Raw genomic sequence first — 24,916 nt, 5'->3', positions numbered from 1 at the left:
TTATTTTTTGCGGGACGAGTTGTACTTTTGAACGACATCATTGGTTTTACCATGTCGTGTACTAGAAAATGGGAAAAAAATTCCAAGTGCGGTGAAATTGCAAAAAAAGTGCAATCCCACACTTGTTTTTTGCTTGGCTTTTTTGCTAGGTTCACTAAATGCTAAAACTGACCTGCTATTATGATTCTCTAGGTCATTACGAGTTCATAGACACCTAACATGACTAGGTTATTTTTTACCTAAGTGGTGAAAAAAAATTCCAAACTTTGCAAAAAAAAAAAATTAAAAAAAATTTGAGCCATTTTCAGATACCCGTAGCGTCTCCATTTTTCATGATCTGGGGTCGGTTGAGGGCTTATTTTTTGCGTGCCGAGCTGGCGTTTTTAATGATTCCAATTCGGTGCAGATACGTTCTTTTGATCGCCCGTTATTGCATTTTAATGCAATGTCGCGGCGACCAAAAAAACGTAATTCTGGCGTTTCGATGTTTTTTCTCGTTACGCCGTTTAGCGATCAGGTTAATGCTTTTTTTTATTGATAGATCGGGCGATTCTGAATGTGGCGATACCAAATATGTGTAGATTTGATTTTTTTTATTGATTTATTTTGATTGGAGCGAAAGGGGGGTGATTTAAACTTTTATATATTTTTTATTTTTGTCACATTTTTTTAAACTTTTTTTTTTTAACTTTTGCCATGCTTCAATAGCCTCCATGGGAGGCTAGAAGCAGGCACAACCCGATTGCCTCTGCTACATAGCAGCGATCTGCTGTTCGCTGCTATGTAGCAGAAATGCAGGTGTGCTGTGTGCGCCGACCACAGGGTGGCGCTCACAGCTACCGGCGATCAGTAACCATAGAGGTCTCAAGGACCTCTATGGTTACAATGGAGAAGCATCGCCGACCTCCGATCATGTGACGGGGGTTGGCGATGCGCTCATATTCGGCCGCCCGGCCGGATGCGGTAGTTAAATGCCGCTGTCTGCGTTTGACAGCGGCATTTAACAAGTTAATAGCGGCAGGTGAATCGCGATTTCACCCGCCGCTATTGTGGGCACATGTCAGCTGTTCAAAACAGCTGACATGTCCCGGCTTTGATGCGGGCTCACCGTGGAGCCCTGCATCAATGCAGGGGAGCTGACATCGGACGTACTATACCGTCCGATGTCAGTAAGGGGTTAATATCCGGATAGTTAAAGTCCCCCATAACCAGGACCTCATTATGGGTTGCACATATATCTATCTATTATGAGATTGGCTCACTCAGCTGCTCTCAGAGGTAGACACGGGAACGTTTTCTTCTACTGGATTATTTAAACACGGCATAAACCAGTGCAAGATTTAACAAAATAAACAAGGCCTTATGGCATATCGGCAACACAAAAGATAACTTATAGCACAGTCCATATGACTGCGGGATTCGCCCGTTCAGGATACAATAAACTTTAGCTCCCACTGGAGCTCCAGAGTGGAGACTTCCCTGCCTCCAAACACACAGACAGATAAAAAACTCAGTGGTCAGTCATTTAACTTCCCGAACCACACCCTTGGGGAGGAGAATTAGTGAGTGGATGTCCCGCCCATATCTTACAGACACTCACAAAAAACCCAACCCTGTCATGGCCAATTAACCCCTCTCAGCACATAACCTGCTGGAGAAAAACTTCTAGGTTTCACATCACGGGAGAAAGCAATCTTCGTGATACATATCTGCCCTCACATACATTGCCAGTGACCCTGTCACACTCTCTATATATGATAATGTCTTGTAAAGGGCTGTGGAATATGATGGCGCTATAAAAGTAAAATAAATAAAAACTGTCTATCTCGGGATGAACAAGCAAGTTTCGATAAGGTATTAGCTGGTCATGCTCGTGTGCTGAGTGTCTACGGCGTGCTCGAATACTATGTTCGAGTCCCTGCGGCTGCATGTCTCGCGGCTGTTCGACAGCCGTAACACATGCAGGGATTGCCTGTTTGTTAGAAAATCCCTACATGAGCTGCGGCTGTTCAACAGCCATGAGACATGCAGCCGCGGGAACGGCACATGAGCATGCTCAGATAACACCTCTTCCGAGCACGCTCATCACTACTCTCTATCCATCTATGTCTTTTAATGGGCTGTGGAATATGATTGCGCTATAAATATAAATAACTCTCTCTATTTATCAAATTCCTAAATCCCAAACATTCATTCTATATACTTATGCACCATATCAGTGCCTGCAATCATATGGATCAGGGTGGAGGAAGGATTTTGCGGTTGATTTTTTGATTACAGTTAATAAGGGCATCTTCTAATCCATCTAAATAATGGATCGTGCTCTACTGTGCCCAAATGTGTGCAGCACCATCCCTTCACCCTCTATATCAATCAGAAAGCGGGAATATTTTGTGAAAGATCAGTAGAAGGAATAGACTGCTGCTATTTGTGACGGCAAACAAAAGCAATCATGACTGCCAAACACACAGTATAGCAGGCGGCATCTCCGCTCCGCGAGACAGAAAGTAATTAGAATGCTTTTAATGTCCAAAAGAATGATGCTGATAGGCTGCCACAGATGTGTAGATTTATGAATATTTATACGCTGGTTTATAGCTGACACTTTTATCAGTTGAAGAAGATAAAATATCTGCCTGACTCAAAAGCTTGACAGTCAGGTTAATAAAATCTCATTAAAGAGAATGACCTATGCAATTATATAGGATTTATTGTAATTCATTTTTGATTGTGTTCTGCTTAAAGATGCAGTTTCCCATTTCCCGATGCCACATTTCGGTCGCATATCAAAATTCTTCTGCGTTTAACTCCAAGCTGTCCTCGGAGGAGATGAGAGATGGGTAAACAAATCACCGCATTCTCCGCTTTTATCCATTTCCTTTTTTTTTTTTAACGTCCTTGGCCAAAAATCGGACAAGTGGAAGGAAAATAAAGAAATTTTAATGGCAGATGATTGAGAGACTGGCGCTGTCACTCCGTAGTGTTGGAGAACGTGAAGTGAAGAATCTAGAAGTAGGTAAATGTGACGCACAGCCAAAGATATGTTTAATAGGGTTTTCCACTACACTAACGTTGATGTCCTATCCTTAGAAGTCATTACTGTAATATCAGATCAATGGCGGTCCAACATCAAGAACCCCAGCCAATCAGCAGGAAATACGGTAAATATTGGTGCAGTGGAAAACTCCTTTAATTAATTAAATAGGTTTTATTACAAGTACCATGGGGGGTTATTTATGACTTTGCCACTCTCCCTTCACAAAAAAAAAGATGTAAGATGAAATATGTGGAGAAAATATTGACATTGAAGAGGAAAAAGACATGACCAGCCCCAAATCTCATAGGTCATAGCTAGAGATCACAACACAAAAAAACAATAGAAATGTATTCTTCACGGTTTGTGCTACCTTAGCCACTGTGGGAACATGGACCCAAAACCCAGCCTGACCTGAGACTGGCCAGGGTTCCTTATCAGTAATGATCACAGCTCCCCATTTATCCACTGTAGTTAAATTACACGAGATGGATGAGTAATTTATCCCTAGATTAGTGCAGGCCAGGTGCTTACATATTACAGGGGTTGTCTATAACTAATAAACCATCTAAAACTGCTGTAAGTACCCCGATTTACTCCTCCTCAGGGGCAGCTGATTGGCTGTGGCCAGGGCTGGCCCGAACGTATAGGCGAACTAGGCGGCCGCCTAGGGCGCCGACCCTAAGGGGGCGCCAGAGAAAAAATAGAAAAAATTATAAAAAATCTTTTCAAAAGGCAAAAGGTGTATGGAGAGGAGCTGAATGTGTATGAGGTGTATGGAGCGGAGCCGTGTGTGTATGAGGTGTACGGAGCGGAGTCGTGTGTGTATGAGGTGTATGGAGCGGAGCTAAATGTGTACGAGGTGTACGGAGCGGAGCCGCGTGTGTACGAGGTGTATGGAGCAGAGCGCGTGTGTACGGAGCGTAGCCGCATGTGTAGGAGTAGCTATGTGTGGCCATTATACGGTACGAAGTATCATGTGCGGCCAACATACAGTATGGAGCATCATGTGTGGTCATTATACAGTATGGAGCATCATATGTTACCATTATACAGTATGAAGCATCATGTGTGGCCATTATACAGTATGGAGCATCATGTGTGGCCATTATACAGTATGGAGCACTGTGTGGCCATTATACAGTATGGAGCATCATGTGTGGCCATTATACAGTATGGAGCATCATGTGTGGCCATTATACAGTATGGAGCATCATGTGTGGCCATTATACAGTATGGAGCATCATGTGTGGCCATTATACAGTATGGAGCACTGTGTGGCCATATTTTTTTGTTTATAATTATTCTTTATGAAACAGTGTGATCAGCAGTGCTAAATGGGTGTGGTTGGGACGTGGATATGGGTGTGGCTAGTTATGAATGGGTGTGGCCAGAGGCGTGGCCTAAAATTTGCCCCTCTTTCCCATCTTCAAAAGTTGGGAGGTATGTTAAAAGTAGTAGGGGAGCAACAAAATAGTTTCGCCTAGGGCGCCGTAATCTCTCGGGCCGGCCCTGGCTGTGGCAGTCACCTGATACTTCTTGGCAGATGAGGAGGCCAGTGGCTGACTTGGGGACAACTTCAGTAGTGTTTTTCTCTTATTTATAATGTTTTTTTAATACTGGATAACTCCTTTGTAGGCCTTATCCCAAAAAACATGTATCATCTAGAGCAGAGGTGTCAGACTGCATTCCTCGAGGGCCGCAAACAGGTCATGTTTTCAGGATTTCCTTGTATTGCACAGGTGATAATTTAATCACCTGCACAGAATGATTCCAGCACCTTGTGGAATGCTAAGGAAATCCTGAAAACATGACCTGTTTGCGGCCCTCGAGGAATGCAGTTTGACACCTCTGATCTAGAGTAAGGGGTAAATAGAGTTCTGACTGCTTAATCCCCATCAATCTTGAGAGCAGGGGTCTTTTGCTCATCATGTGATTGGGAGGGTAGTGCACATGTGTGATCACCTTTCTATTTTCTTTCTATGGGCCTTTGGGAGAAGTAATGCTCATGTGCAAACACTATGTCCATAGACAGTATACTGGTGAGAAGTGTCAAATGGTAGCGGGAAAATCACTTAATACATGTGACTCATGGGCGATGCCGTCATGTCCCACGACTTGGAAATCATACAGTAATTGTATGATCTTTGTATTGTTCTTGTTCCAATGCAATGCAATCAGGTTTGCCTTTTAGAACTTTGTCCTGTCTCCCTTCCTGTAGTCCAGCTCTGATATAAGTGACCACTCCCTTCTTCCTCCTCAGCTAGTATTTGTCAGCCATCACCACCTGACATTCATCCTCTTTAGGCTATGTTCACACGTAGGTTCGGGTCCCTGCGGGTTCTCCCGCAGCGGATTTGATAAATCTGCAGGGCAAAACAACTGCGGTTATCCCTGCAGATTTATCACGTTTTGTCTTGCGGTTTCCGCTGCGGGCTTTGGTTTTACTATTGATGCTGCATATGCAGCATCAATAGTAATGTTAAAAATAAAAAAAAAATGGTTATACTCACCCCCTCTGACGTCCCGATCTCCTCGGCGCTGCACGCGGCAGTCCGTCTCCAAAGATGCTGTGCGAGAAGGACCTTCGTCACATCACGGTCATGTGACCGCGGCGTCATCACGGTCATGTGACCGCGACGTCACCGCAGGTCCTGCTCGCACAGCAAACCTGAGACCGGACGGCCGCGTGCAGCGCTGAGAGGTGAGTATAGCATTATTTTTTATTTTAATTCTTTTTTTTTACCACAAATATGGTTCCCAGGGCCTGGAGGAGAGTCTCCTCTCCTCCACCCCGGGTAGCAACCGCACATGATCCGCTTACTTCCCGCATCGTGGGAACAGCCCCATGCGGGAAGTAAGTGGATCAATGCATTTCTATGTGTGCAGAATCGCAGCGATTCTGCACAAAGAAGTGACATGCTGCAGGTTGTAAACCGCTGCGTTTCTGCGCGTTTTTTCCCGCAGCATGTGCACAGCGGTTTGCGGTTTCCATAGGGTTTACATGTAAATGTAAACGCTATGGAAACTGCTGCGGACCCGCAGCATCAAAATCGCCGCGGATCCGCGGTAAAACCCGCAAAGTGTGAACATGGCCTTAGACTACTTTCACACATCAAGCTTTTCGTTTCAGGCACAATCCGGCATTTTTTTGAAAAACGGATCTGATTTTTTTTATTTACGCCGGATAGAGTTGTATTACCGCCGGACTGTGCATGATGGCCAGACGTTTCATCCGTTTTTTTCCGGATCCGTCCAAATAGTCGTTTCCGGTGGAGGGAGAAAACGTCCACTGCAACTTTTTTGTCCGGCTGAAAAAAACGCACACTGATGGAATCGGCCAAAAACACATGAAACGGAGATGTGAAACAATGAATCCGGCACCCAGATCCGGTTTTCAAAGCATTTTCCATACTAATCATGCAGATTTTCTGTTCTGGGGTCTCTCTCTCTCCATGCGCATTAAAGAACACCGGATCCAGCTAAAAAACGGATCCGGCGCATCAGTTTTTCACAATTTGCGCCGGATCAGTTTTTTTTTTACAAATTAGCCGAATTTAGCCTGAAAACAAAAAACGGATGTGTGAAACTAGCCTAACAGTCTTGGTTCAGAATGATCTTGTTACCTACTGCAGCTGCTACTGTTACTATTGTGCATAATACAAGAATTCAGCCTGAGAATGAACTTCTTCTGGAATCTTCATACGAGCCTCTGCAGTCGAGTTAAGATATCTGATGAAGTTCTTGGTGTGAGTACCGCTTCAATACAGACAAAGAAATACTGTCTCGAGAGCCCCACACTCGCATCTTAGTTATGGAGTTAGAATAGATGCCCATGTACCCACTGCCATAAACTTTCCTCTACTACATTATCAATGACCCTAAAAGTCAATCTTTTCAGGAAGAAAAAGAGGAAAAAGACAGCACCAAAATGGCTGACAAGGATAGGAAAAATGTGATTGCTTTCTTCCAAAAACAGCACCTCCCCAGTCCACAAGATGTTTGCAGTTTATCCCCAGTAACATAAAGAAGCTATATGGCTATACAGCAAACAGTAGGAGAATGAGACACTGTTTTTAGAAGGCAGTTTTATCTTTTATTAAATCTCAAACAAGCCCTTTTAGCTTTCCTGTGTTGCCGTACTATGACTGGACGCACATATATCAGTTGCATTAAAGGGAACCTGTTACCACACAATCGAAGGTGAGCTAAGCCCACCAGCATCAGAGGCTTATCTACAGCATTCTGTAATGTTACCTGATAATATATAATATAATACATTATAATGTAATGTTACTTGAAAGAGGAGAAAAAGAAGTTAGATTATACTCACCCAGGGGCGGTCCCGGTCCGGTTGTGGTCCGATGGGCATCGCGGTCCGGGGCCTCCCATCTTCTTACGATGACGCCCTCTTCTTGTCTTCACGCTGCGGCTCCGGTGCAGGCGTACTTTGTCTGCCCTGTTGAGGGAAGAGCAAAGTACTGCAGTGCGCAGGCGCCGGGAAAGGTCAGAGAGGCCCAGAGCCTGCGCACTGCAGTACTTTGCTCTGCCCTCAACAGGGCAGACAAAGTACGCCTGCGCCGGAAAAGCAGCGTGAAGAGGACGTCATCGTAAGAAGATGGGAGGCCCTGGACCGGACCGCAACGCCCACCGGATGAGTATAATCTAACCTCTTTTTCTCATCTTTTAGGATACATCGGGGGCTTATCTACAGCATTACAGAATGCTGTAGATAAGCCCCTGATGCTGGTGGGCTTAGCTCACCTTTGATTTTGGGGGTGACAGGTTCCCTTGAAGCTGAGCTTTTGAGCCTGGTGAAACTCAACTAAGCACGAATGATGCAAGAACTGGAGCAAAATTGTCATCAGGATTTTACCTAGTTTCCTCCCAAGAACTATTCCAGGGTTGGATCAATAATGCATCAAATGTGATCTGGCCCCCACACCAGCTTCTGTTTGGAGCTACAACTAATGAGCTGGACAGGTGAAGGGCGGATCATGGTGCAATCAATAGGATCAGTTCCTCCATCAGTTTCCATCTGGCATGCTGGTGTGGCTTCCGTCAGTGCTCAGTACAGCGAGCAGCGACCGTAACAACCCCCAAACGAATGGACTGATGGCCGTATGCAGGGTATCAGTGCAAAGCCCGATGTCGCTAACTTTGTACTGAGCGGTTAATGAAGCCTCCAGATTATCCCTGTATCTGCAGGTTAACAGTATTTGGGGACATGACAGGATCCCTTTAACGGCCAAATGGAAACAACAACTGAACACTGGATACAAGTGAGGGGACCTATATCTGCAGAGTCCAATTAGATAACAAAAAAAAACCCTACTATTCTCCTTCTTAGGGCGCAGTTAGATGGCCACATAACACGGAAGATGATAGCACTGCAATGCTCGGACTGGCCGACAGCTCTTCTGACCCAAGCGTGACAGCATGTATTTCTATGCAGCTCTCCCGCCGGCCAGTTCGAGCATTGCAATCCGCTTGTCGCCCATGTTATATGGCCGTCTGGCGGCACCCTTATTTGGATTTTGAAGGTCAGTCCTGTCCCTGTTCTCTTACTGGTGAATGTTGTATGTGTTTATTTGGCGTGTATGGAGCTGATGTGTGAAACATGGGGTTTGCAGCATCACACACTGTTACTATGTTTCAACGCGATCCATATGTCAGGATGTTATAAAGATTATGTGAGAAAAGGAATGAAAGGCAACAAAATGTTACTAAAAAAAAGTATATGTTTCCACTTCAGGTTAATAGAAATGACATAGTAGTAAATAATGGAACTAATTCTTTATCTACTATTTGCACCTCCGCAAGGCCAATTCTTATACGGAGCCTCTCAGTAACACAAACCCTGCACCAGGCAGTGTAAAACATTCAGAAACCTAAATGTGTCTTAAGCAGAAGAGCCTCTGACTGCGCTGTCAATCAAGGAGCAGTGGGTGGTGCCAGGAAGAAGTACAGAGGAACTATATGCTGGAGTTACACCGACACGCCCCAGTGCACTCACAAGCCTAATTAACATATCAATGGAGGCAGAATTATAGCCCAACAGTAAAGCAGATGGTGCCATAATAGTTATCTTCCATAATGTTTTACACTGTACTATCCTGCACTATCTCTGCTTCCACAGGGTAATGTTACTGACAAGTTGCCTTTAAGACAGTAATAGAAAACTATCAAACTGTTTAAGCAAATGGATATCTCCAAGGAGCTAGGAAGCAAAGCTTTCACTGGCAAGAAAGAGAAGGTCTGGCCAGGCTTTTAGGGAGAGGTAATGACCAGATCAGAAGCAGCTAAAATGGAGCTACATGTTTCTGACCAGGGTAGAAAGTTTTGTTAATCTTTTCAGCACCAAAGGTAACCAAATCCATTTAATATGGGACACAAACATACAGGCTAAATGTAAGATCTGCAATTCACAATACACAGTGATCTTCTAACCCCAGATCTCCCAGGAGGACGTGACACACTTGTGACAGTATGATTGAAGAACAGCTGTGATTGATCCATGCTGCACCGTGCCCTGATGACCGGAACAAATTGGCACGCAGTGAAATAATAATGTGGTTTTCTCCTTTCCTCCCTTAAAGCATACATGTCAGCAGGATTTTGCTAAGTAAACTACAGACACTGTCAGGTTGACGCTGATACACTGATTAAAAATGGTACTTGGGGTGAGGAAATCCGTCTTGTGGTTCTTGTGTAATCAGTCTTAGAAGTTTTCAGTTAATGAGATGCCTGTGCTTTGGGGTGGGACTGTAGGCAGAGTCTTATCTTCCTGCTCTAAGCCAGAGAAACCAAGGAAAGACCTGTCCATAGGACACCACGAAGCACAAACATGTTTATCATCATAGAGACAGAGAGACAGACTGTAAAGAATTCAAGGTTAATAAGGGAAAGTACTTGGCTCATAATCCTCATGTCTTTATCAGAGTGAAAAGTGGTAACTAGGAGCTTCTCTCACTCTGGAGAACCTGTCCTAGGGTATATGGACACAACATCTTTCCCACGAGCGTGCGCTAAGGAGCCCGCCTGTAAAAGTGATGAGTATCAATCAAAAGAATGAACAAATGCACTGCAATATCAAAACGACTTGCTGTGCATATGCTCAATCTGCGTGAGCTTTTTTTTTTTAAATGCCTCAGGCTTCAAAAGCCATGAAGTGGCTAAAAGAAAAGTCCTGAATATTATTCAAGTGGCTTCTGCTTGGAAGCCGTTCACTGTTGTATATATAATGTAAAAAAAAAGTAGAAAAAGACGCTTCAGGAAAATCACCGCCAGCGTCTTCCTGAAGCGTTTCTGCTTGAAAAACTCAGGGTGCACGCTGGCATCTGAAAGACAATAGACATGAGGAGGCATGTAGGGGTCCGGCTCTCCTGATCCATGAAGAGGTGCATGATGAACCTTGATGAACCACAGGTGCCTTTTCTGCCGTCACAACTCATCATGAAATATATGAGATATGGCATCATACCCCTGACCATGTTGAAAATGCCAAAAAGTTGAAAAATTTTTGCGCAACTTTGAGTTGTACCAAAATTTTGGAACTTTTCAAAACAATTTACGCCAGAATTCTGGCAAAATAGCTTTAATGATTTGGGGCCATTGTGTGCACATACTTTTGCTTCATTCAGGCTACAGTGGCGCTCAGTAGTGGACACAGACAGAAGAGGGCCCCTGTGCAAGAACAGTATATGGGCCCTTTGCAGTCCAATAGATAATCGTAATGCATAATTCAACTTGTTTTGGAGATGGTAGTGGCCCCACTACTTCTCAGGTTGAACCATTGGTATGTCCACCAGTGGCAGTGTTGCCCAAAAAATGAAACGCTTCCTTGAATCTTTACTCACGCTTACAGCTGATTACTACAAAATCCAGCAGGAGTCATTTTGTGGCAGATTGGTACTATCCCAAGTGAAAAACCCCATTAAACACATTTCGGAATGTTCCGATTCTGTGTTTTCAAACCATTTCCAATCCGTTCACAACAGTATTTTCAGTGTCGATAACACTATACATCTGCACAATGTTGTGACCTACAGTATATTGTGATCTTATCTCTACTAACTTTCTTCTCGCCAAGTAACTAAGAAGGAGCACTGTCTACTATCGCTCACAATGGAGAATAATACAACTACTTTGAAGCTTGAAGAGGCTCAGGGATCATTGATGTACTACGGCATGTGCATACAAAACAATGGGGAATAGTCAATAAGCTGACACAGGAGAACAATGGAATAAAAGAAGCTAAAATAATGACTTTATCGGTACGTCAGACTCGATATCAATGAACACTTCATGTGCGATGCCGCTGCTAACATGTGTCGGGATTATTCTGAAATCTGAAAATTGCCGTCATCATTTTGTTTTATTTTCCTTTATATCGGGGCTAGGAGCGTCTCTACAACATGTAGACAATGCTAACCTGACATGTAAAGTATACGAGACTGGTGGTACGAGATATAATAGCCATGCGGAAGAATATAAAGCTGCTGCAGTACTGCTTTGTACATACGCTCCTCACATAGTACTAGTATTTACTGAACCGCCCGGATATTATACTATATAATATACAAGGGCAGCGGGCTGCATACATTATAGCCACGCTAGTGTTAGTTCATAGGTCCAATGTGCACGGTCCTGACTATTCAATCTGAATGGGAGGCCCGCTACACGTACAGTATAAAGTAGGAACGCCATTGTATCAGGGTTGCCAACTCAATTTTTTATTTTTTTTAGACGGCTTATCAAAAAAAATCATGGACTGACAATAACAGCCTCACTTGTATATTGGGATGTGACTATTCTTTTTAAAAATGGAAAAGGTATAACCAACTAATGTGCCAGGATGTTTTGAGAGCAGACCAGTGACAAAATCATGTACCGTACCTATGTGCTTCACAGAAGTCATCATGGTCCCAAAGTTATTTTATTATTATTATTTATGCTTACTTATATAGCGCTATTAATTCCACAGCACTTTACAGAAATTTTCATCACTGTTTCCATTGGGGCTCAAAATACCCTACCAGTATGTCTATGGAATGTGGGAGAAAACTGGTGGAACTTAGAGAAAATCCATACTTGTAAATGTTGTCGTTGGTGGGATTTGAACCCAGGACCCAAGTGCCGCATAGCAACAGTGCTAACCACTGAGCCACCGTGCTGCCCAAAGTGATAGATGCCACTGAATTGCCAGCCACTGATTTTCCCCAGAGCACCAGTCTTAGACTCTCCCTGGAATGCCAGTCACAACTGTGCCTATAAGTATCAACCACTGCTACGCCCTAGGTAAATTATCTACTCTACCAGACTTCCCTGCTTATGATGTTCTGCTCACGTTTAATAAAAAGACCCAATAACCGTTAATTGGCCATACTGTCAATGATTAGAAGGGACGTGAAGGAAACACTAGATCTTCCCCAAATTCAAAAGTACAAATAAGTCTGGATTTTTGGCCATAAACCAAAGCAATCGGTTGGATCTGGAAGCTTTCATTAAAGCTGACACTTTGATTTATACCTAAAAACATTGTTGTGGGTGATTTTTTCATTTATTCTATTCAGTAACTATGGATGAATTATGAGAAATGGTTATCAATAACCTACATCTAAGGTCTGTAGCATCTTCCAGCTAATTACCTCCTCATTTGCTTCATTTTTACATACAGGTGCTTCTCCCTAAATTAGAATATCATCAAAAAGTGAATTTATATCAGGTCTTCAATACAAAAAGTGAAACTCATATATTATATAGAGTCATTACAAACAGAGTGATCTATTTCAAGTGTTTATTTCTGTTAATGTTGATGGTTATGGCTTACAGCCAATGAAAACCCAAAAGTCATCTCAGTAAATTAGAATTAACAAAAAACACCTGCAAAGGCTTCCTAAGCATTTAAAAAGGTGCCTAAGTCTGTTTCAGTAGACTACACAATCATGGAGAACACTGCTGACCTGACAGATGTCCAGGAGGCTGTCATTGACACACTCCATAAGGAGGGTAAGCCACAAAAGGTCATTGCTACAGAAGCGACTGTTCACAGAGTGCTGTATCCAAGCATATTAATGGAAAGTTGAGTGGAAGGAAAAAGTGTGGTGGAAAAAGGTTCACAAGCAACCGGGATAACCGCAGCCTTGAAAGGATTGTTAACAAAAGGCCATTCAAAAATTTGGGGGAGACTCACAGGGAGTGGACTGCTGCTGGAGTCATTGCTTCAAGAGCCACCACACACAGATGTATCAGGACATGGGCTACAAGTGTCGCATTCCTTGTGTAAAGCCACTCATGACCAATAGACCACGCCAGAAGCGTCTTACCTGGGCCAAGGATAAAAAGAACTGGACTGTTGCTCAGTGGCCCAAGGTGTTGTTTTCAGATGAAAGTAAATTTTGCATTTGATTTGGAAATCAAGGTGCCAGAGTCTGGAGGAAGAGTGGAGAGGCCACAATCCAAGCTGCTGGAGGTCTAGTGTGAAGGTTCCACAATCAGTGATGGTTTGGGGAGCCATGTCATCTGCTGGTGTAGGTCCACTGTGATTTATCAAGACCAAAGTCAGCGCAGCTGTCTACCAGGAAATTTTAGAGTACTTCATGCTTTCCTCTGAGGACAAGCTTTTTGGAGATGGAAATGTCATTCTCCAGCAGGACTCGGCATCTGTCCACACTGCCAAAAGTACCAATACCTGGTTTAAAAACAACAGTATCAATGTGCTTGATTGGGAGCAAACTCGCCTGACCTTAACCCCACAGAGAATCTATGGGGTATTGTCAAGAGGAAGAAGAGAGACACCAGACCCAACAATGCAGACGAGCTGAAGGCTGCTATCAAAGCAACCTGGGCTTCCATAACATCTCAGCAGTGCCACAGGCTGATCGCCTCCATGTCACGCTGCACTGATGCAGTAATTTATACAAAAGGAGCCCTGACCAAGTAATGAGTGCATTTACTGAACATACATTTCAGTAGGCCAACATTTCAGATTTTAAAATAATTTTTCAAGCTGGTGTTTTAAAGTATTCTAATTTACTGAGATAACGACTTTTGGGTTTTCAAAGGCTGTAAGCCATAATCATCAACATTAACAGAAATAAACACTTGAAATAGATCACTCTGCTTGTAATGACTCTATATAATATATGAGATTCACTTTTTGCTTTGAAGAACAGAAATAAATTACCTTTTTGATGATATTCTAATTTAGTGAGAAGCACTTGTACATTATGTGAAAAAAATTATTGGAACACCTCCACATTTTATGGACAGAATTTATAACATCCTATTCTAAATCATTGTCATTAATGTGGACTTGGTCCCTACTTTACATCTATAATAGCTTCCACTCTTCAGGGACGGTTTCCACAAGATTTTGAAGGGGTCTTAGGTAATCTTTGCCCATTTATCCAGAAGAGGATATATGAGGTCAGACACTAATGATGGATGACAGGACAAGGCTCACAATCTTCATTCCAGTTCATCCAAGGGTGTTGGATTGGTTTGATGTCAGGACTTCGTGTGGCCGGTCAGGTTCTTCCACACCAAACTCTCCATTCATGCCTTTATGACCCTTGCTTTGTGCACTGAGTCAGTCATGTTGGATCAGAAAGGGGCCTTCTCCAAACGGTTCCCATGAAATGTTGGGAGTATACAATGTCTTGATATGCAGAAATATTAAGATTCCATTCACTGGAACTAATTGACATTGACCAAGGCCTGAAATACAGCCTCACCACATTATCCCTCTTCCATCACACTACATAGGCGCAGTGCAGTCAGGTAGGGAATGTTCTCCCAGCCAAATTCAGATTCATCCATCAGACTACAACATAGAGAATTGTGATCTGTCCCTTCCCAGAATACATTTCTATTGCTCCAGAGTCCAGTGGTGGCTTTATACCACTCTATCCGACATTTCGCATTGTGCTTAGTGTTGTAAGGCTGCGTGCAGATTCTTAGCCATGCAAACGTATACCATGATGCTACGGGTTCACAGTTTTTATGCAGATGGTAATGCTAGAGAAGGATTAGAAACTGCAGTTATGGAGTCAGCAGAGCGTTGGTGACTTTCGTGTAATATGCACCTCAGCACCTAACGACTCTGCTCTGTAACATTACGTGGTATTCAATTCATGACCGAATTGCTACAGTTCTTTCCCCCTTACAATAAAACCTCTTACCGGTGATGGTGGAATATTTAGGAGGGATGAAATGACATGAACTGACTTGTTACACCGGTGAGGTCCTATTAAAATGAGAGATTCTGTCATATGTTAGCAAAAGCAGATGGCATGGTCAGGGGCCGAATGTTACACACCGGGGGTGAGGGGTCGTATGTCACACCGGGGGTGAGGTGCCGGATGCTATACATCAGGAATGAGTGGTCGGATGTTATACACCATGGGTGAGGAGCTGGATGTTATACACCGAGGGGTGAGTGGCCGGATGTTATACATCAGGAGTGAGGGGTCCAGATGTTATACACCGAGGGGTGAGGTGCCTGATGTTATACACCGGAGTGAGGGTCGGATGTTATACACTGAGGGGTGAGGTGCCTTATCTTATACACCGGAGTGAGGGTCGGATGTTATACACCATGGGTGAGGGGCCGGATGTTATACACCGAGGGGTGAGTGGCCGGATGTTATACATCAGGAGTGAGGGGTCCAGATGTTATACACTGAGGGGTGAGGTGCCTGATGTTATACACCGGAGTGAGGGTCGGATGTTATACACCGAGGGGTGAGGTGCCTGATGTTATACACCGGAGTGAGGGTCGGATGTTATACACCGAGGGGTGAGGTGCCTGATGTTATACACCGGAGTGAGGGTCGGATGTTATACACCATGGGTGAGGGGCCGGATGTTATACACCGAGGGGTGAGTGGCCGGATGTTATACATCAGGAGTGAGGGGTCCAGATGTTATACACTGAGGGGTGAGGTGCCTGATGTTATACACCGGAGTGAGGGTCGGATGTTATACACCGAGGGGTGAGGTGCCTGATGTTATACACCGGAGTGAGGGTCGGATGTTATACACCGAGGGGTGAGGTGCCTGATGTTATACACCGGAGTGAGGGTCGGATGTTATACACCATGGGTGAGGGGCCGGATGTTATACACCGAGGGGTGAGTGGCCGGATGTTATACATCAGGAGTGAGGGGTCCAGATGTTATACACCGAGGGGTGAGGTGCCTGATGTTATACACCGGAGTGAGGGTTGGATGTTATACACCGAGGGGTGAGGTGCCTGATGTTATACACCGGAGTGAGGGTCGGATGTTATACACCATGGGTGAGGGGTCGCATGTTTTACAGCAGTGGTGAGGGGTCTGATGTTTTACACCGGGGGTGAGGGGCCGAATGTTTTACACTGGAGGTGAGGGGCCAGATGTTTTACACCGGAGGTGAGGGGCCGGATGTTTTACACCGTGGGTGAGGGGCCGGATGTTTTACACCGGGGGTGAGGGGCCGGATGTTTTACACCGGAGGTGAGGGGCCACATATTTTACACCGAAGGTGAGGGGCCGGATGTTTTACACCGTGGGTGAGGGGCCGGATGTTTTACACCGAAGGTGAGGGGCCGGATGTTTTACACCGAAGGTGAGGGGCCGGATGTTTTACACCATGGGTGAGGGGTCTAATGTTTTACATCGGGGGTGAGGGGCTGGATGTTATACACCAGGGGTGAGTGTCTGATGTTTTACATAGGGGGTGATGGGCTGGATGTTATACACCTGTATGGGACTGAATAAAACACCTGAATTCAATACTTTTATATACACAGTGTATGTGCCTTTATACACTCACAGACAATATCTAAACAGGATCTGCCACCAGATCTATAACATAATCTGTGTACATCATAAAACGGATCACCCAGCCCTGATGATGCCGGTGCGCTTACTTTGCAAATCCACCTGAGAATTGATTCCTTTCTGAACGCTCGAGTCCAGCTACACAGGATGAGTGCCAGTGTCTTCAGGGTGTAAACGCTTATCTAAGCCCACCTATCAGTATGGACCAGCTTTTCTCACTTTCCTCGCATGTTATGCTCAACAGACATTAGTCTCTATAGACTTCCAGAAAGTAAGATCCCACCCTCCAGCCATGATTGCACACCGTCTGCTCCAGGAACCAATGGTAACTCTGCCTATGTGTAGAAAAGTCGGCATAAAGAAATTTAAAATTTTTGTGCAAGTGCAATTTTGCAAAAATGACACTTCTCTCATTTGTACAACTTTTTGAAGGAGTGGGAAAGGCGACATGCAATCCCACAGACTGTATGTGCTATAACCTACACTACAAAGGTGAAGTAAACTATAGCGGAAATATGGCAGCTGAAGAACGCGCCAAATTCATTAAGAAGCGCACACTCTTCAGGCCTCGCTCACACATCTGTGTTGCACGTACGGGTTTGAACCTATTTTTTCATGGACACAACACGTTCCTAATAGACAGTAATCTATGGTGCTATTCACATGTAAGTGTTTCTACATGGAACGTGTGTCCGTGAAAAACTCACCAAGACTTGTCCGTTTTTTTCCAGTATCATGGATGAAAAACAAAGCAAGTTTATGGGTCCGTGAAAAACACATACAGCACACGGACGACATCAGTGAGCCATCTGTGGCTGTACATATCTAACATGGAAAAGATAGGAGAAGTCTTGTCATTTATTTATTTTTTCATCCGTGAAAAACACTGATGACATTGATGGTGAAAGCGGACACACTGGAGACTCACAGATGATACACTGATCTAAGGCTGCTTTCATACATCAGTGTCTCTGGTACGTGTGGTGACAGTTTTCTCACGTATTGGAGACACTGACACACAAAGTGTCAGCGTGTTTTCACGGACCATGTGTTCGTGTGCAAAACACGCAGACATGTCCGTTTTCACCCGGACACACGGGCCACAAAACGTGCCACACACTTGCACACGGAGAACAGTGCACAGTGTCCTCTGTGTGCACAGACGGCCACCGGGGAAGCAGCGCTATTTTAAGCACTGTTCCCCTGCATGTGGTGCTGAACGTGGCTGTCATTCTCCCCTGCTCGCCAGTAGTGCAGGGGACAATGAATGAATGAAAAACCCCAAGTGGGGCCCCCCTATATTTTACAACCAACCCGGCAAAACTCACAGGTGTGGGCTGCTATTCTCAGGCTGGTAAGGGGCCAAGGATATGGGCCCCCCCCAGCCTAAAAACAGCAGCCTGCAGCTGCCCAGAAAAGGCGCATCTATTAGATGAGCTAATTCTGGAGCTTTGCCCGGTTCTTCCCACTTGCCCTGTAGCAGTGGCAAGTGGGTTAATGAGGGGTTAATGTCACCTTCCTATTGTAAGGTGACATTAAGCCGGCTTAGTAATGGAGAGGTGTTTTGTGAGTTTTGCCGGGTTAGTTTAAAAACATAGGGGGGCCACCCCACATCAGGTTTTTCATTCACACAAGGACACTTATATCTCTGGTACCGGTTTCTCCGGTACCCGAAATATCAGGACGTGTGAAACCGGCCTAAAAGACTGATGACAAATCACTGATGACACACTGATCTAAACCACCGATGACGCACTGATCTAAAACACTGATGACACAATGATCTAAAATACTGAAGAGAGACACACTGATGGCACACTGATCCACACTGATGACACACTGACCTAAAACACTGATTACACACTGATCCAAAACACTGATGACAACGGTGCCAATTTTTCACATCCATGTTTCAACACGGACATGCGAATGAGGATAAAGTGTTTTTCCTTTGACAGAAACTCCCTGTCCTGTCTAGAAAAAAATAACAGGTTCTTTTTTTACCCTCTCTCAGTCCAGTACTGAGTCTCTGATGCTTTTCCCGGTGTCTGTTGCTCTCTGTAGCGCTAACATTATGTCGACAGTACTGCAGTCACTAACTGAACTCAGCGGCTCTGCCCAAGTAGATGGTATGAGCCAATCAGCATTACTAAGCTCACTGATTGTCTGCAGTGCTGCAGACAATAACTGAAGACTCAGCACTGGACCCGGGGAGGGCGAGTAAAGCTCAGGGTTTTAAAAAAAAACAAACCCTGCAGCCAGGTGTTTTGTGTGCTTGCCTTAATTCAGGATCTGCTGGGAAAACCCCGGGGCGTGGAGCTGAGTTTTCTTTTATTATCCGCAGCACTGCAAACAATCAGTGAGCTTAGTAACGCTGACGGGCAGAGCCGCTGATCTCGGATAGTGACAGTACTCAGCGGCTCTGCCCGAGTTGATGGCACGAGCCAGTCAGCGTTACTAAGCTCACTGATTGTTTGCATACAGTGGGGAACAAACGTATTTGATACACGGACGATTTTGCACGTTTTCCCACCTACAAAGAATGGAGAGGTCTGTAATTTGTGTCGTAGGTACACTTCACCTGTAGAAAAGGCAGAAAATCACATTGTATGATTTTTACATATTTAATATACATTTTATTGCATGAAATAAGTAATTGATACAATAGAAAAACAGAACTTGATATAGAAACCTTTGTTTGCAATTACAGAGGTCAGATGTTTCCTGTAGTTTTTGACCAAGTTTGCACACAGTGCAGCTTGGATTTTGGCCCACTCCTCCATACAGATCTTCTCCAGATCTTTCAGGTTTCGGGGCTGTCGCTGGGCAACATTGAGTTTCAGCTCCCTCTAAAGATTTTCTATTGGGTTCAGGTCTGGAGACTGTCTAGGCCACTGCAGGACGTTGAAATGATTCTTACGGGGCCACTCCTTAGTTGCCCTGGCTGTGTTTTTCTGATCATTGTCATGCTGGAAGACCCAACCACGACCCATCTTCAATGCTCTTACTGAGGGAAAGAGGTTGTTGGCCAAAATCTTGTGATACATGACCCCCATCCATCCTCCCTTCAATACGGTGCAGTTGTCCCGTCCCCTTTGCTGGGGATCTTGCGTGCCCTGCAGGATTTTAATCCATGACAGCGTAGTGTGTTACAAATGGTAATGTTTGAGACTGTGGTACCAGCTCTCTTTAGGTCATTGACCAGGTCTTCCTGTGTAGTTCTTGGCTGATTCCTGAACTTTCTCAGAATCATCCTTACCCCACAAGGTGACATCTTGAATTGAGCCCCAGACCAAGGAACACTGAAAGTCATCTTGTGTTTCTTCCATTTTCTAATAATTGCTCCAACAGTTGTTGCCTTCTCACCAAGCTGCTTGTCTATTGTCCTGTAGCCCATCCCAGCCTTGTGCAGGTCTACAATTTTGTCCCTGGTATCCTTAGCTCTTTGGTCTTGGCCATGGTGGAGAGGCTGGAGTGTGATTGAGTGTGTGGACAGAGGTCTTTTATGCAGGTAACAAGTTCAAACAGGTACAATTACTACAGGTAATGAGAGCAGATTAGGAGACTTCTTAAAGAAAAACTAACAGGTCTGTGAGAGCCAGAGTTCTTGCTGGTTGGTAGGAGAACAAATACTTATTCATGCAATAGAATGCAATTATATTATTTATAAATCACACAATGTGATTTTCTGGATTTTATTTTTAGATTCTGCATCTCAAGTGTACCTACGATAAAAATTACAGACCTCTACATTCTTTGTAGATGGGAAGACTTGCAAAATCGGCAGTGTATCAAATACTTATTTCCTCCCTTGTATATATAGGCCTAGGTTGATGGTTTAACAAGAAAGTCCAAATATTTTGCTGAAATAGTCAGAGATGGCTCTTTATTCAAGCACGAGGCGCTCGGTGCACCCTCGATGTGGTCAGACAGTGCAGAGCACCTTCCCACCTACTTATATTCCATCTATCTCCATCCCGACTCTTTGATTGACAGCTCTGGCTTCAGAGAAGTCAGAAGGAAAGCTTGAAGATGGGAAGGTGCACCGGACTGCTCGGCCACACTCGTGGTGAACCAAGCATCTCATTCATGTTTGTGATGAAGAACGATTACTAACAAGCAAAGATTTTGACACTAAAGGTATGATTTTTTTTATTAGGGCTATGTCCCCTACAAGGAGCTTCTAGGAATGTATTTTTATCCACACGAACCAGAAATCGCTCCCAGTTGTGACATAGGAATGACCCCTTGGTCTGCAGGACCCTAACCATAGACCAGTTTTCTTCTGGCTGGAAAAGTGACTCATGCGGCTCCCTTTACATCAGCAATGGAAAATCGACAATGGAAAAAAATGAAGGCTAATTCTGTAAAAGTTGTCGACATCTACAATGGAGTTAGTATTCTGCACAGTCCTGAGTGACGGTGGGCACATCACACAACCTGGCTGAGATGTCCTCTGCTGTCCACCACCCGTGGTCTGACCACTCAGGATACAGGATCTGATAGAAATGGAAGCACCTCTGCATCTCAGCCTCAAGGATCTTGTCAGTAGTTCTGCCAGGTCGTACATCAGCCCCCGTCAGGAGGCGACGTGGATGATTGAATTGTTCGCCGTCCTTTTTTGCATAAAAAGCTAAATCTAATCCAGGGAATGAATGGTGAAGACAGAAATACACTTCTGTTACTGCTGTGACTTTTAATTAGATCCGGGGACGCCATTCTTCAGCACTGCAGCCATTGGTCAATTACCTGCGCTCCAGTATATGTGTAGATGATGGAAGATAATCATTAAATGAGGGGCATGAACTCGGCACAATATCATATTCATACGTGAAAGGAACCCGACTTGACCCCAAAATAACCACTTGTTTCAAATGCAAATAGGATTCAATTCCAAAGGGGTTTGAGGGTGCCAAGCAATTCAAGGGTTAAAGCAGACATCCTCGCAGTGTGACAATAGCAGGCAACACGGTGCAATGATTTGTTGTGTCACGGCTGTATATTTTTTTTTTCAACGTCGGATCTATCTGTGTGGAGTATATTATACTGTGTACATTATATCTGCAGTTTACGGAAAGTGACATCATCTCCGCGTACGGGTGGAGAGACATGGGAGATGAAGTAGTGACATGTCTAGGGCAGTAGTGCAGACGTTCCCCTGGACTTTCTGACCGTGAGGTTTATAATCTACAGACATGAAACCTTTATCAGACTCGAGATCCCCGTAACTTCTTTATTCTACCCTGGATTTTATTTCTAGAGCTTGGGGTTACAATGCCACAGAATGTGGTAAACTCAAGGTCATCAGAGTCTTCCATGAGATGTAATTCCTCCTTCTGTGTTATCTACATAGGTGGATCAGGTATCAGGTACCTCCTTCTTACAGAGGACTTAGCAGTTATCGGAGCGATGCAGCACTGAGAAGTGATAAAACTGCAGGAAAGTTAACTTTTAATCCAAAGTACACCTGATCTACTCATAGAGGAAAGGTAGGAGACTACAGCATGGCACATCATCCAGGTATGGGACAAGGGAGGAAGACCAGAAGAACAGGGAGCACAATTTAATCCTAGACAGAATGTAATTTTCCCTGAGAAACTACAATCTGAGCTACAGGAAGAAGGAAACCCCAAAACTCCTTCCACACGAGGCCTACAATGTGAGTAAGAGAAACAAGGTCACAACTGTCCCTCCAAATGAGCCATACAATATAAAGTCAACACCAGAAATACATGCACCCACCTATCTGCCCATATCGAGGGCCAGGAAGATGTGCGCGCCAACTGTCTGCCCATACTGAGGACATAAGATGTGCACTCCAACTGTCTCCCCATACTGAGGACAGGAGAAGTGCACCCCAACTGTGTGCTCATGCTGAGCACCAGGAAGATGTGCACTCAACTATCTGCCAATACTAAAACAAGTATTTTTTAAACTTTACTTTTTCATGTTTTAAACTACAAATACAGTAAATGTGATGTTTAATGAATTTTGTGGTTGATGGATTTTCTACTTTTTTTCATGGTTCACTTGCCCAAGAAAGGAGCCTGAAGCCTCCGTGCACTGCACCCTCAATTCCAGGTATTTCTCCACCCAGTGATCTGATGATTGCTTCATTGTGTTTTCTATCTGTCCATACTGAGTACCAGGAGTATGTGCACCCCAACTATCTCATCAAACTGAGGGCAGAAGATGTGCACCCTAACTATCTGTCCATACTGAGGGCAGAAGATGTGTACCCAAATGTCTTTAGGTGCACCAAATTACCGATGGACAAAAAGTGCACCCGAGATGTCCCTCCCAATAAAGTGCACTGAACTGACCGAGAACAAGAGGTGCACCCCAGCTGTACATCCCTACCCTCGGCACGGGGTGCACCCAACCAGCCCTCCAGATGAAGAGCACCAACCTAAGTGTCAAAAGGACAAGAATATTACACCTGAAATAACAAGAAATTCATCCCCAAACCAGTATATAAAAGTGCAACCCTAATTGTTTCATCCACCCCAAACTTCTCAGGTTGTTCCACACTATACGGACATCATCTCAAAAGAAAAAAATCTTGTCATTCTCCCCTCCAAAAGTGCCCCCCAACTTCCCAAAGCATTCTCCCAAGCCGGGCACCCCATGGGCGGTACCTACCTGCGCTGAGCTCAGGGTTGCCCTGACTGGCGGGCTGCGGACAGAGCCTGTTGGCGGAGCCCAGATGCCCGGTGGGGGCGCCTCCCCTGTGCTGCCACTGGGAGGAGGAGGAGGAGGAGGAGGAGGAGGTGGCGGCTCTGCTGGGCCCGTTCTGGTAGGAGCTGTGCGCCTGCTGGTAATGCTGCTGCTGCTCACTGATGGAGGCTGCGGGGTGCTGCTGCTGCTGCTGGAAGTAGTGCCCGCCAGCTGCCCCCAGATGTGGGATCTCCACCATGGTGGGTCTCTCGTACCTCCTGGCCAGGGACCTCTTGTTGGAGAAGGTCTTGAGGACGCTGTAGGGGCTCCTCTGCTTGTAGATTTTGGGGATGCAGGGCCCCTCCTCTGCTGGCTGCATCTCCTCCTCCATCTCTGCCTTCCTTCCCCGGGCTCGGCTCCTTGTGGCTGCTGAGCTGCTGCCGCTGAGCCGTGCAGGGTGCCGTGTGATTGACAGGCGGCCTCGCCAATGCCTGCAGGGAGAAGGGAGGTAAAGAGCAAGTGTTTAGGGTAATATTTGCTAATGATGATGATGGGGGGAAGGGGCGGGTCCTGCTGCTGCCTGAGCTCTGCTGGATGCTCACAGCCAGGTGCTGGGAGGATGGAGAGGCATTGTGGTCCTCGGGGCTGAGACCCCCCATCCTGCCCCCCGGCCCTGCACAGTGTCCTGTCAGCTCAGGAGGTGCTGCTGCTACCAGGACTCACACAGCACTGGGCAGGCGGAAAGGGTTAAGGATTTAAAGGGACAGCTGTAAGGAGAAGGACCGTACTGACTGGGGAAGAGCGGTTCTGTCTGTGGTACATGGGACTATTCCTAGACACAGATCTATGGATCACTCCTATGCTACTTTAGGTTTTACCACCACGTATCTGTGTGTGGATAGCTCTGATTTGTGAGGTGCCTTCAGAACATGGAAATAAAATTATTAATATTAGTGATGAGCGAGCGTGCCTGTGTCCTAACCGAATGCTTGACTCACCGCAGCTGAATGTATAGCGGCTGTTCAGCAGCTTGTTTGTGTGGCGGCTGTCGATCAGCCGCGGGGACTTGAGCATTTTTTCCAAGTACGCCGAAAATACCCGATTAGGACACGACTGCGTTCGCTAATTATTATATATGCTGAGCTGTGATCCCCCAGTCTTGGTCTATCTACACCATGTTCCAAATTATTATGCAAATTCTATTTTTCTCTGATTTTCCTAAATGGTCCATGGAAATGAGTCAGTGTAATGTACAAATCATCATCCATTAGAGGATAAATCGCGTTTTATTGGACAAACCTCCCAATGATAACAGAATTTATTTCAAAACTAGAAATACTCACAATACACTGTTCCGAATTATTCTGCACAAGTTTCCAATCATTTATAGGCTGAAAAT

At 44.9% G+C, this 24,916-nt stretch overlaps 1 protein-coding gene across 2 annotated transcripts in view; it reads right to left on the bottom strand.

The window, feature by feature from the left end:
- Positions 1-24,226, bottom strand: part of BEND4 (BEN domain containing 4) — a 209,763-nt gene extending 185,537 nt beyond the window's left edge. Inside the window, exons 1-2 of one of the 2 annotated variants that reach the window (XM_077279839.1) lie at positions 24,120-24,226; positions 23,503-24,008 (exon numbers count right to left, since the gene is read on the bottom strand). In XM_077279839.1, the coding sequence (XP_077135954.1) occupies positions 23,503-24,008; positions 24,120-24,148 (535 nt within the window). In that variant the 5' untranslated portion in view covers positions 24,149-24,226. The remainder of the gene's footprint in view (positions 1-23,502; positions 24,009-24,119) is intronic. The other variant, XM_077279838.1, reaches the window with a different exon arrangement.
- Positions 24,227-24,916: the final 690 nt, after the last annotated feature.

This window comes from Ranitomeya variabilis, chromosome 1, assembly GCF_051348905.1.
Source record: "Ranitomeya variabilis isolate aRanVar5 chromosome 1, aRanVar5.hap1, whole genome shotgun sequence".
Taxonomy (NCBI): Eukaryota; Metazoa; Chordata; class Amphibia; order Anura; family Dendrobatidae; genus Ranitomeya; species Ranitomeya variabilis.
Note: the sequence above shows the minus strand (reverse complement) of the source record. Positions and strands in the feature narration are given on the sequence as shown.